The 13,253-nt window shown below is 50.5% G+C and overlaps 1 protein-coding gene across 1 annotated transcript in view; it reads left to right on the top strand.

Annotated features, from left to right (window-relative positions):
• The window catches only part of HMCN1 (hemicentin 1), a 279,812-nt gene that overhangs the window by 237,775 nt on the left and 28,784 nt on the right, over nucleotides 1–13,253 (top strand). Inside the window, exons 79-87 of the mRNA XM_064148057.1 lie at nucleotides 1,206–1,343; nucleotides 2,508–2,642; nucleotides 3,857–4,126; nucleotides 5,456–5,646; nucleotides 6,359–6,572; nucleotides 8,804–8,938; nucleotides 9,486–9,676; nucleotides 10,413–10,494; nucleotides 12,208–12,477. Of these exons, the coding sequence (XP_064004127.1) occupies nucleotides 1,206–1,343; nucleotides 2,508–2,642; nucleotides 3,857–4,126; nucleotides 5,456–5,646; nucleotides 6,359–6,572; nucleotides 8,804–8,938; nucleotides 9,486–9,676; nucleotides 10,413–10,494; nucleotides 12,208–12,477 (1,626 nt within the window). The remainder of the gene's footprint in view (nucleotides 1–1,205; nucleotides 1,344–2,507; nucleotides 2,643–3,856; nucleotides 4,127–5,455; nucleotides 5,647–6,358; nucleotides 6,573–8,803; nucleotides 8,939–9,485; nucleotides 9,677–10,412; nucleotides 10,495–12,207; nucleotides 12,478–13,253) is intronic.

The raw sequence follows: 13,253 nt of genomic DNA, 5'->3' as shown, positions 1-13,253 counted from the left end.
GCCCCAAGTGGTACGGTTGACATACCTGAGGGATGGGATCCATCCAGAGGGATCTGGACAAGCTGGAGAATTGGGCCCATGTGGACCTCCTGAGGTTTGACAAGGCCAATTGCAAAGTCCTGCATCTGGGTCAGGGCAATCCCTGGTACCAGTCCAGGCTGGGGAGGAAGGGACAGAGAGCATCCCTGTGGAGAAGGATTTGGGGGTGCTGGTGGGTGAAAAGCTGGACATGAGTCAGCACCATGAGCTCATGGCCTAGAGCAAGCTGATCCCCAATCCTGGGCTGAACCCCAGCAGTGTGGGCAGAAGGTGGAAGGAGGGCATTCTGCCCCTCTGCTTTGCTCTGCTGAGATTCCCCCTGTGGTGCTGGGGCCAGTTCTGGAGTCCTCAGCACAGCAGAGACATGGAGCTGTTGGAGCAAGGCCAGAGGAGGCCACAGCAGTGCTGGGAGGGCTGGAAGCCCTCTGCAGTGAGGCCAGGCTGTGAGAGTTGTGGTTGTTGAACCTGGAGAAGAGAAGGCTTTAGGGAGACCTTCTGGTGGCCTTTCAGTGCTTAAAGGGACAGACATTTTATCAGAGCCTGTTGTGGTAGGACAAGGGGTGATGGTTTTAAACTCAATGAGGGAGATTCAGAGTAGAGAGAAGAGAGGAATTGTTTATGCTGATGGTGGTGAGGCTGGCCCAGGTTGCCCAGAGAGGTGGTAGATTGCAGGTCAGGTCGTTTTCATCTCTGAGCAGCCTGCTCTAGTGGCATATCTCTTCTGACTGCAGGGGCTTGGGCTGGATGACCTTTAAAGGTCCCTTCCAACCAAACCACTGTCTGATTCTAATAACACACATGCTGCAGAGGAATGGGGACCATCACAAGTAGTGTCCTGCTCAGCTGAACTGTCCCGTGGGTGCAGTCATGATTCACAAAGTTACTGCTCTGCGTGTTCCAAGCCTCACACCTTGTCCAGAACACCCCAGCCCATGCTGCTCTCTTTTATTGCTGTATGATTTGTGTTCCTTTGCTTTTTGGTGAGCTAAAGTGTGCCTGTGCTGGCAAACTGCACGAAGCAAGGCCAGACCCTGCACCTGGACTGAGCATGCTCTTATACATAACAGCTCTTCCACTGAGCAACTCATCAGGGACTGGAGTTTTAGTTTCTTTTCTATTTTCTGGCCTTGAAGGTTTTGCATTTCCCTTTTTATTTCATTCCACAGAAGCACCAGTTATCCAAAGTCAACCAGGGACACTGGATGTCATTGTGAACAATCCCATCCTACTACCATGTGAAGCGACAGGCACACCTCCACCCGTCATAATGTGGCAGAAGGAGGGCATCAATGTCATCACAACAGGTAGCCTCCTAAAGCCTCTAACTTCTGCAACTCAGAAGCTTATTTTCTCTCTTTTTTGAATGCTCAAACTTAGATCTGAGGAATGCATTCATGAAAACCACAACAAAGGTGTCATCCTCTTTAACATCTTCATAGATGATCTGGATGAGGGCATGGAGTCAGTCATCAGCAAGTTTGCAGATGACACCAAGCTGGGGGCAGATGTGGCTGGGTTCACAGTATCACAGTATTATCAGGGTTGGAAGAGACCTCACAGATCATCAAGTCCAACCCTTTACCACAGAGAGGGTTGGAGGGCAGAAGGGGCTCTGCAGCAGGACCTTGACCACCTGGACAGATGGGCAGAGTCCAATGGGATGGGGTTCAATAGCTCCAAGTGCAGGGTGCTGCACTTTGGCCACAACAACCCCATGCAGAGATACAGGCTGGGGTCGGAGTGGCTGGAGAGCAGCCAGACAGAGAGGGATCTGGGGGTGCTGATTGATACCTGCCTGAACATGAGCCAGCAGTGTGCCCAGGTGGCCAAGAGAGCCAGTGGCATCCTGGCCTGCATCAGGAATGGTGTGGCCAGCAGGAGCAGGGAGGTCATTCTGCCCCTGTACTCTGCACTGGTTAGACCACACCTTGAGTACTGTGTTCAGTTCTGGGCCCCCCAGTTTAGGAAGGACATTGAGATGCTTGAGCGTGTCCAGAGAAGGGCGATGAGGCTGGGGAGAGGCCTTGAGCACAGCCCTATGAGGAGAGGCTGAGGGAGCTGGGATTGGTTAGCCTGGAGAAGAGGAGGCTCAGGGGAGACCTTATTGCTGTCTACAACTACCTGAGGGGTGATTGTGGCCAGGAGGAGGTTGCTCTCTTCTCTCAGGTGGCCAGCACCAGAACGAGAGGACACAGCCTCAGGCTGTGCCAGGGGAGAGTTAGGCTGGAGGTGAGGAGAAAGTTCTTCACTGAGAGAGTCATTGGGCACTGGAATGGGCTGCCCGGGGAGGTGGTGGAGTCGCCGTCCCTGGAGCTGTTCAAGGCAAGATTGGACGTGGCACTTGGTGCCATGGTCTGGCCTTGAGCTCTGTGGTAAAGGGTTGGACTTGATGATCTGTGAGGTCTCTTCCAACCCTGATGATACTGTGTGATACTGATACTGTGATACTTTGCTTGTATTTGGTGTAGGCAACAGTTACATGATTCTTCCGAGTGGCAGCTTGCAGATAGCAAAATCAGCTGTGGAAGATGGTGGCACTTATATATGTGTTGCTCAAAATCCAGCTGGCACTGCTCTGGGCAAGATCAAACTGAAAGTTCAAGGTAAGTCATCCTTTAAACTCTTACAGTGATTTACAGACAAGAGATTTGGGAGTGCTTTCTCTTAGCCAAAACGCAACTCTTGAGTAAGAGAAATGAGTCACAGAATTACAGATGGGTTTGGGCTGAAAGGGACCTTTAGAATCATAGACTCAGTCAGGGTTGGAAGGGACCACAAGGAGCATCTAGTTCCAACCCCCCTGGCTAGCCTAGAGAAGAGCAGCCTGACAGGGGATCTGTTCAGTGCTCAACAAGAGCTAAAGAGTGGCAGACAAGAGGATGGGGCCAAACTCTTTTCAGTGGTGCCCAGTGACAGGACGAGGGGCAACAGGCACAAACCAGAACCCAAGAGGTTCCATGAGGAAAAACATCTTTGCTGTGGGGGTGCTGGAGCCCTGGAGCTTCCTCTTTCTAGGTGGGACTTCAACTTCAGATATCAAACTTTGTACTGATACTGACTCAAGCTTTATAACTAAGGTGTTAGTGGTAGAATCATAGAGTCATAGAATCAGTCAGGGTTGGAAGGGACCATAAGGATCATTTAGTTGCAACCCCTCCTGCCATGCCCAGGGACACCCTACCCCAGAGCAGGCTGCACACAGCCTCAGCCAGCCTGGCCTTAAACACCTCCAGCCATGGGGCCTCAACCACCTCCCTGGGCAACCCATTCCAGCCTCTCACCACTCTCATGCTCAACAACTTCCTCGTCACGGCCAGGCTGACTCTCCCCACCTCCAGCTTTGCTCCATTCCCCCCAGTCCTGTCACTCCCTCATAGCCTAAGAAGTCCCCCCCCAGCTTTTTTATAGGCCCCTTTCAGATCCTGGAAGGCCACAAGAAGGTCACCTGGGAGCCTCTTCTTCTGCAGACTGCACAGCCCCAACTCTTTCAGTCTGTCCTCGTAGCAGAGGTACTCCAGTCCTTTGAGCATCCTTGTGGCCCTTTTAAAGCTTGTCTGGCTCAACCCTCCTGCAGGGACATCTTCAACTGGAGGAGGCTGGTTAGAGCTACATCAAGCCTGCCTTTGAGTGTCTCCAGGGATGGGGACCTAAAGATTTCCTGTTTGGTGTGAATAGAGCCCAGGAGGTTCACTCCCTTTAGTTGTCTGTCTGCTTTAGGATCAAAATGTGCTTTTAGGATTGATTTCACTAAGAACCAAAATGTTGTATGCTTCTTGGAACATCTAATTCTTTCAAATATTTTCTCAATTCTTCTTAGTCCCTCCTGTTATCAAGTCCCACCTGAAGGAATATGTTGTTTCTGTTGACCAACCTGTTACTCTGGAGTGTGAGGCTGAAGGCTACCCGCGGCCGGAGATCAGCTGGCACAAAGATGGACAGCAGATAACCGAGTCCATGAGAAGGAGGATTCTCAGCAGTGGTGCTCTGCAGATTGTGTTTGTGCAGCCTGGAGATGCTGGCCAGTACACCTGCACAGCAGCAAACCTGGCAGGCTCCAGCACTTCCAGCGTGGAGCTCTCTGTGCACAGTAAGTGGGGCTGTAAGGGACACAATGTTTGTGACCCCATGGAGGGTGTAACAGAGAGCTTCAGCAGAACTCTGTTACTTACTGGGTGAGTGATTTGTGCTCTAGACCCTTTGCTAGCTTCATTGCCCTTCTCTGGACACACTCCAGCCCCTCAATTTCCTTCTTTGAGTGAGGACAGCACTGGTCAGGCCAGACCTTGAGTACTGTGTCCAGTTCTGGGCTCCTCAATTCAAGAGAGATGTTGAGGTGCTGGAAGGTGTCCAGAGAAGGATAAAGAAACTGATGAGGGCCTGGAGCACAGCCCTGTGAGGAGAGGCTGAGGGAGCTGGGGATGTGCAGCCTGCAGAAGAGGAGGCTCAGGGCAGACCTCATTGCTGTCTACAAGTACCTGAAGGGAGACTGTAGCCAGGTGGGGTTGGTCTCTGCCAGGCAACCAGCAACAGAAGAAGGGGACAGAGTCTCAAGTTGTGCCAGGGGAGGTCTAGGCTGGATGTTGGGAGGAAGTTGTTGTCAGAGAGAGTGATTGGCATTGGAATGGGCTGCCCAGGGAGGTGGTGGAGTTGCTGTCCCTGGAGGTGTTGAAGAAAAGCCTGGCTGAGGCACTTGGTGCCATGGTCTGGTTGATTGGCCAGGGCTAGGTGCTTGGTTGGCCTGGCTGATCTTGGAGGTTTCTTCCAACCTGGCTACAGCCTCCCTTCAGGCAGTTGTAGACAGCAATGAGCTCTGCCCTGAGCCTCCTCTTCTGCAGGCTGCACACCCCCAGTTCCCTCAGCCTCTCCTCACAGGGCTGTGTTCCAGGCCCCTCACCAGCTTCCTTGCCCTTCTCTGGACACCTTCCAGCACCTCAACATTTCTCTTGAATTGAGGAGCCCAGAACTGGACACAGCACTCAAGGTGTGGCCTGACCAGTGTTGAGCACAGGGGCAGAAGAACCTCCCTTGTCCTGCTGGCCACACTGTTCCTGAGCCAGCCCACTATGCCATTGGCTCTGCTGCCCACCTGGACACTCTGCTGCCTCATCTTCATCTACTATCTACCAGCACCCCTCGGTCCCTCTCTGTCTGGCTGCTCTCAGCCACTCTGTCCCCAGCCTGTAGTGCTGCTTGGGGTTGTTGTGGCCAAAGTGCAGAACCCTGCACTTGGCCTTGTTAAATCTCATCCCATTGGCCTCTGCCCACCCATTTTCTACTCCAAGTGTTTCACACATTTCTCTGGCATGCTTAATGCAGAAGATGCAGGCAGTGGTTCCTTCAGCCCAGTGCTGCATGCTCCTGCAGTTGTGCTTGGATAATGCACAGGGGAGAGTCATTTTAAACACCCTTCTCCCAGTTCCACCCAGGATTCGCAGCACAGAGGTGCAGTACACAGCCACAGAGGACTCCCAGGCTGTCCTGTCCTGTGTGGCTGAGGGGATTCCCACACCAACAGTGAGCTGGAAGAAGGACAACACATTGTTAACAGAGGTAGCAGGAAAATACAGACCTGTGCCAGATGGAGACCTCATTTTGGACAACGTTGTTGTAAGTTCCTTAAATCTAAGGATCTTGAATCTAATTCAAACTAAATGTTAGGAAAAGGTTCTTTATAGTGAGGGTGGTGAGACACTGGCACAGGTTGCCCAGGGAGGTTGTGGCTGATCCCTCCCTGAAGGTGTTCAAGGCCAGATTGGATGAGGTCTTGAGTGACCTGTTCTGGTGGGAGGTGTCCCTGCCTATGGCAGGGGCTTGGAACTGGATGATCCTTGAGGTCCCTTCCAACCTAATCCATTCTAAGCTACGACTTAGCTCAAAGGAACTTCCCAAGGAACTTTGGTAGGTTGGACTGGATGAGCTTGGAGGCCTCTTCCAACCTGGTTGATTCTATGACTTGACAGATTTAGCAATAATAACAGCCTACTTCTATTAATTTTCACCAACTACTGGATTGGTCTTTGGTTTATTTTGATTTCTTGTTCTTAAGGTTCAGAAATCTTCCTAAGTGTCTAATTTTTCACTCTAGAGTAAAATCTGTGAAGAATTTCTAGTGGTAAGTTCTCAAGAAGGGCAAAAAAAAAAGAAGTGGAGGTCATTCAGATTTAGAAGTGAACGAGTTCAGATGAGATTTGTGCTGAATGCTTGTTCCCTGCTGAATGCTTGTTCCCAGCCCCTTTGAGATTCTCTTAACCTTACAAGCTAAGAGAATGCTGTGTAGGACATATCACAGCTGAAATGTCCTCCATGTGCTTTCTTTCAGGCTGAAGATTCTGGCAGTTACACCTGTACTGCTACCAACGCTGCAGGAGAAGACACACACACTGTCACCTTGGTAGTCCATGTGCTGCCAGCTTTTACTGAGCTGCCTGGAGATGTAGCTTTGACAAAAGGAGAGCAGCTCAGATTAACTTGCAAAGCAACTGGGATACCTGTACCCAAGATAACATGGACCTTTAACAACAACATCATTCCAGGTGTGTAACACCAGCTCTTCCTGGCCATTCCACGCCAGAGGTGGAATTGGTTGCAATTACAAAGGAAAAGATGGATAAGGAAGATAAAAGATAAGGAAGAATAAAGATCTAGTAGGAGCAAACGTGTCTAGGCAGTGATTGTGTGAGGAAAATCTTCAGTGGTATGCAGCTAAGCTGTCAGGAAATTGAATCATAGAATCATAGAATCAAGCAGGTTGGAAGAGACCTCCAAGCTCAGCCAGTCCAACCTAGCACCCAGCCCTGGCCAATCAACCAGACCATGGCACTAAGTGCCTCAGCCAGGCTTGGCTTCAACACCTCCAGGGACAGTGACTCTACCACCTCCCTGGGCAGCCCATTCCAATGCCAATCACTCTCTCTGACAACAACTTCCTCCCAACAGCCAGCCTAAATCTCCCCTGGCACAACTTGAGACTGTGTCCCCATGTTCTGTTGCTGGTTGTCTGGCAGAAGAGACCAACCCCACCTGGCTACAGCCTCCCTTCAGGTAGCTGTAGACAGCAATGAGGTCTGCCCTGAGCCTCCTCTTCTGCAGGCTGCACACCCCCAGCTCCCTCAGCCTCTCCTCACAGGGCTGTGCTCCAGGCCCCTCACCAGCTTCATTGCCCTTCTCTGGACACCTTCCAGCACCTCAACAGCTCTCTTGAATTGAGGAGCCCAGAACTGGGCACAGCACTCAAGGTGTGGTCTGACCAGTGCTGAGTACAGGGGAAAAAGAACCTACTTCATCCTTCTGGCCACACAGAAACATTCAGATCCTGCTGGCATTCCCTCAGCATCCAACAACCAGTGCTGTTTCTCTTAAACATGAAGCAAACCTCAATGCTTCTTAGAATGAAGGCACATAAAGCTCAAAGTGAAGGGGACAGCTGAAGTGAATACATAGATGTAGGCAAATGTCACAGTGAGGACTTCTCTGTGCATTTCTGAGGTGTCTCAGCTGCCCCATCCCTGGAGGTGTTTAAGGCCAGGCTGGATGAGGTTCTGGCCAGCCTGATCTAGGGTAGGGTGTGCCTGCCCATGGCAGGTGTGTTGGAACTAGATGGTCCTTGTGGTGCCTTCCAACCCTGACTGATTCTATGATGCTAAATGGCTCAATGGCACTGACATGACCTCTGACATGAGTGGCACTGACATGAGCTCTGCAGCTCAGGCTTACAGTCCTACAACACACCTGTCATGGAGGTTGTGGAATCATTTTGATGGATGAGACCTTTCAGATCATCAAATCTAAGGTCTAGTCTAGCACTTTAAGGTAGGTTGTAGCCAAGTAGGGGTTGGTCTCTTCTCCCAGGAAACCAGCAGCAGAACATGGGGACACAGTCTCAAGTTGTGCTGGTGGAGGTCTAGGCTGGATGTTAGGAGGAAGTTGTTGGCAGAGAGAGTGATTGGCATTGGAATGGGCTGCCCAGGGAGGTGGTGGAGTTGCCGTCCCTGGAGGTGTTGAAGCAAAGCCTGGCTGAGGCACTTAGTGCCATGGTCTGGTTGATTGGCCAGGGCTGGGTGCTAGGTTGGACTGGCTGATCCTGGAGGTCTCTTCCAAGCTGGATGACTCTATGATTCTAAGGTCACCACCACACCATGCACTTCAGCAAGACATCTACAAGGTTTTTGAATTCCTCCAGGGATGACAGCACCACTGCCCTGGGCAGTCTGTTCCAGGCCTAGACAACCCTTTCAGGGAAGAAATCTTTCCTGATAACTGACCTAAACTTGCCCTGGCACAATTGCAGGACATTTCCTCTTGTTCTGTCCCTTGTTTCTTGAGAGAAGAGACCAACACCCACCTGGCTCCAGACTCTTTTCAGGGATCCATAGGGAGCCCCAGCCTCCTTTTCTCCAGGTTAAACAATCCCAGATCCCTCAGCTGCTCCTCACCACATTTATGCTCTAGACCCTTCACCAGCTTTGTTGCCTTTCTCTGGACCCACTTCAGCACCTCAATACTCTTCTTGTAGTGAGGGGCCCAAAACTGAACCCAGCACTCAAGGTGTAGCCCCACCAGTGCTCAGTACAGGGGGACAATCGATGCCCTATTCCAGCTGCTCACTCTATTGCTGATCCAGACCAGGATGCTGTTGGCCTTCTTGCCCACCCTGGGCACACACTGGCTCATCTTCCACCTGTCCTCAGCAAGCACCCCCAGGTCCTTTTCTGTTGGTATATGTTGAAGATCACTGAAGTAACTCTTTGTTGTGTTCTGTCTTCAGCACAATATGATGATGTAAATGGACACAGTGAACTTGTCATTGAAAGAGTATCTAAAGATGACTCTGGTACCTATGTGTGCACAGCAGAGAACACAGTTGGCTCCATCAAAGCTATTGGGTTTGTGTATGTCAAAGGTATGTACAGTACTGGAGTTGTGGTCTGTGGCCATTTCAGCTAGATTTCTAGCTCAGACATAAACGGTTTCAGAACAGAGGAGAGATCCACCCTAACCCGGGACATGGTCACCCTTGGATGGTTTCACACAGCTGTCTGCTTTGACAGTAGAACCACAGAATGGTTTGGATTAAAAGGGACTTTAAAATCATCTATTTCCAACCCCCTCTGCCATGGGCAGGGACATCTTCCACTGCGTCAGGTTGCTTAAAGTCCTGTCCAACATGCCCTTGAACACTACCAGGGAGTGAACATCTACAGTGTCTCTGGGCAACCTATTCTAGTATATCCCCACCCTCCCAGTGAAGAATTTCTTCCTAATACCTCATCTAAATTTTCCTTCTTCAGTTTGAAACCATCACCCCTAGGATTTGGTACCTTGTGCATAAGTGGGAAACAGCAATAGAGGTTGAAATGACCACTTCAGAAAGTCAAAGCTGAGCCATCCCTACCTGCAACTTCACTAAAGGCATTTTGTTTTGACTCTGCCATCACTTGTTTCTTCAGAGCCTCCAGTCTTCAAAGGGGATTACCACTCCAGTAGAATCGAGCCCTTGGGTGGCAATGCTGTGCTGAATTGTGAAGTCAGAGGAGATCCACCTCCAACAATCCAGTGGAGCAAAAAAGGCATTGGTGTTCCAGTTAGCAATAGGATCCGACAGCTCAACAATGGTTCTCTTGCCATCTATGGCACTGTGGTGAGTCACTTTGCTTTAAAGAGGGAGACTGGACTTGGGACCCACTTTGGCTTTGGCCTTTAACAAACAGTGTTTTAATTGAAACCAGAGTTAGACTCAGGTTATTGTGACCAGAAAACTTCAGGGTTCTATGTTGAGATGCTGGAATGGGTCCAGAGATGGGCAATGAAGCTGGTGGAAGGCTTGGAACACAAACCCTATGAGGAGAGGCTGAGAGAGCTGGGGTTGTTTAACCTGGAGGAGGCTCAGGGGTGACCTTATTGCTGTCTACAACTACCTGAAGGGAGGCTGTAGCCAGGTGGGGTTGGGCTCTTCTGCCAGGCAACCACCAACAGAACAAGGGGACACAGTCTCAAGTTGTGCTGGGAGAGGTCTAGGCTGGATGTTAGGAGGAAGTTGTTGTCAGAGAGAGTGATTGGCATTGGAATGGGCTGCCCAGGGAGGTAGTGGAGTTGTGGTCCCTGGATGTGTTGAAGCAAAGCCTGCATGAGGCACTGAGTGCCATGGTCTAGTTGACTGGCCAGGGCTGGGTGCTAGGTTGGCCTGGATGATCTTGGAGGTCTCTTCCAACCTGATTGATTCTATGATTCTCTAGGAATTGACTGGATGCCTCTTAAGATCCAGTGCACATCAAGCCAGGTTGCAGAAGATTCACCTCCAGGAGAGGTGCTCTAGGCATTGAAGCTCTCCTTAGGTGTTGGCAGGTTAACTGACCATTTGCCTTCCATTTCTTTAGAATGAAGATGCTGGGGACTACACCTGTGTGGCTACCAACGATGCAGGCGTGGTGGAACGCAGCCTGACGCTAACGCTGCAGAGTAAGGCTCCAGGAGATAAGTTTAATGCCACTAGATTGGAGTGATAATCTGCCTTTGGCCAGGTGGATGCAGCTCCCACAGCAGTTTAGAGGTTGGGCACTGCATTCTGGGTTAAGGCTCATCTCATCTTTCATCATTAGCTCTCATGAGTTTGGTCTGAGCTGGTGACTCAGGTCAAAGCATACAGAGAAGAACCACCTCAGAGTGGGGTGAAGCACCAGAAGGGCCTGTTGCTTTTATCTGATTATCACTCCTCTGGTCTGGGTTATCTTTACTTGGTTGGTCTTTCCCAAACAGGGCCACTGTGATGGTTTGGGTGTTACCTGGTCCCCCCTTTGTGAAAATCACCCAGACTAGGCTCAGCTGCTGGAAATGGAATGAATGAAGCTTTATATTTACAGCTTAGCATAAGATACAAGCAGATATTTATAACAGATACAGAAAGAGACAAGTTAAAAAGTAATACAGAAGCACAACAGCCCTCCCAGAAACCTGAGTCCCCAGGAGGGGCTCCCAACCACCCTCCCACCATCTCCCTACCCCTCTACCTTACCCCAGACTTTGCCTTGCGCTCAAAGTAGTTTGGAGAATCAGCCAGGGGGGTTGGGAAGCAGAAGGATTAGTTAGCAACTTAGGGAGAGAAATGCCTGCAGCCAGAGCCAGACAGCAACTCCCTTATCTATATTTATGTTCTTGTTTTTATCCATCTCAGCAAGCCTCTGAGGGCAGCAGCCATCACCACTGTTTCCTTTCCACAGCCTAACATCTAATTCTTCTCACCACAATATCCCAGCTAGACTTAAACTAGCACAGCCACACAGCTGTTTATTAGTGGCTGCCTTACCTTTGTTAGCTGCTTGGACTAGAGAGGCTGCCATTCAGGTGGGTTAAACTAGACTTGACTTTTGAACCAAGAACATTGCCTGAAGCAGATCCCATCTTTCACTGGCAGTAGTTTATATCTGGCAGAAATAATATCTGAGAAATATTTTGCCCCTGGTGGAGGAGTTTCTGAAGATGGCTTTTCTATTAGAGTCTCAAGCACTAGGGAGCTGTTACTCGTGGCTCAGTCAGCTCTGGACATGATGAACAGCATCTTCCTGCAGGTAGGATGAAGAGCAGCACATTTTAGAGATTAAGACAACTCTGTGCTCACAGAGTCAGGCCTCAAGCCCAGCTGTGGTCCTGATGTTGATAAGTATTAAAACCAGCCTATTGTTGGCATTTAACTTGCAGATAGGAGGTGGGAAGACCTTTCAGGGCTTAAAGGGGCCAATGGGAAAGCTGAGGATAGACTTTTTAGCAGGGCCTGTTGTGACAGGACAAAGGGTGATGGTTTCAAATAAAAGAGGGGCATTTAAGCTAGACAGAAGAGAGAAATTATTTCACCTGAGGGTGGTGAGATCCTGGCCCAGGTTGCCCAGAGAGGTAGGAGATGCCTCATCTCTGGGAATCAATCCAGGTCAGGCTGTTTGGGTCTCTGAGGAATCTGCTGTGGTTGCAGATGTCCCTGCTGACTGCAGGGGATTGGTCCATTCCAAGCCATACTAAGACTGTATATTGTGATGCTCAAAGATCAACAATAATCCTTTTAGTCAAAGTTAACTGACCTAAGATTTTTTTTGCCCTTGTGTTGTAATCAAGCCTCTGATATTGCATACAATCAAAACAGGTACCCATGTGCTGCTGTCTAAAGGAACTTCTCCCTTCCAGGCCCTCCAGTCATTACTGTTGAACCTGTGGAGACAGTTGTTGAAGCTGGTGCCACAGCAATGCTGAACTGCCAGGCGAATGGAGAGCCTCCTCCAACCATCAAATGGTCACGCCAAGGTCATTCCATTGTGAATGAGGAGAGAGTGACTGTCCTGGCCAATGGCTCCTTGCATATTGCTGCAGCCCAGAAGGAAGATACAGCTGAGTATGAGTGCGTGGCCAGGAACCTGATGGGATCTGTTCTTGTTAGAGTACCACTGACTGTCCAGGGTAGGTGCACAAAAATGCATGAGAATCATAGAATCAAGCAGGTTGGAAGAGACCTCCAAGCCCAGCCAGTCCAACCTAGCACCCAGCCCTGGCCAGTCAACCAGACCATGGCACTAAGCGCCTCAGCCAGGCTTTGCTTCAACACCTCCAGGGATGGTGACTCCACCACCTCCCTGGGCAGCCCATTCCAGTGTCCAATGACTCTCTCAGGGAAGAACTTTCTCCTCACCTCCAGCCTAAATTTCCCCTGGTGCAGCCTGAGGCTGTGTCCTCTCGTTCTGGTGCTGGCCACCTGAGAGAAGAGAGCAACCTCCTCCTGGCCACAACCACCCCTCAGGTAGTTGTAGACAGCAATAAGGTCACCCCTGAGCCTCCTCTTCTCCAGGCTAACCAATCCCAGCTCCCTCAGCCTCTCCTCATAGGGCTGTGCTCAAGGCCTCTCCCCAGCCTCGTTGCCCTTCTCTGGACACACTCAAGCATTTCAATGTCCCTCCTAAACTGGGGGGCCCAGAACTGAACACAGTACTCAAGGTGTGGTCTAACCAGTGCAGAGTACAGGGGCAGAATGACCTCCCTGCTCCTGCTGACCACACCATTCCTGATGCAGGCCAGGATGCCACTGGCTCTCTTGGCCACCTGGGCACACTGCTGGCTCATGTTCAGGCGGGTATCAATCAGCACCCCCAGATCCCTCTCTGTTTGGCTGCTCTCCAGCCACTCCGACCCCAGCCTGTATCTCTGCATATCTTCTCTAGTAGTTTATTTCTCTTTATACT

Source organism: Pogoniulus pusillus, chromosome 8 (genome assembly GCF_015220805.1).
Source record: "Pogoniulus pusillus isolate bPogPus1 chromosome 8, bPogPus1.pri, whole genome shotgun sequence".
Lineage (NCBI taxonomy): Eukaryota > Metazoa > Chordata > Aves > Piciformes > Lybiidae > Pogoniulus > Pogoniulus pusillus.
Note: the sequence above shows the minus strand (reverse complement) of the source record. Positions and strands in the feature narration are given on the sequence as shown.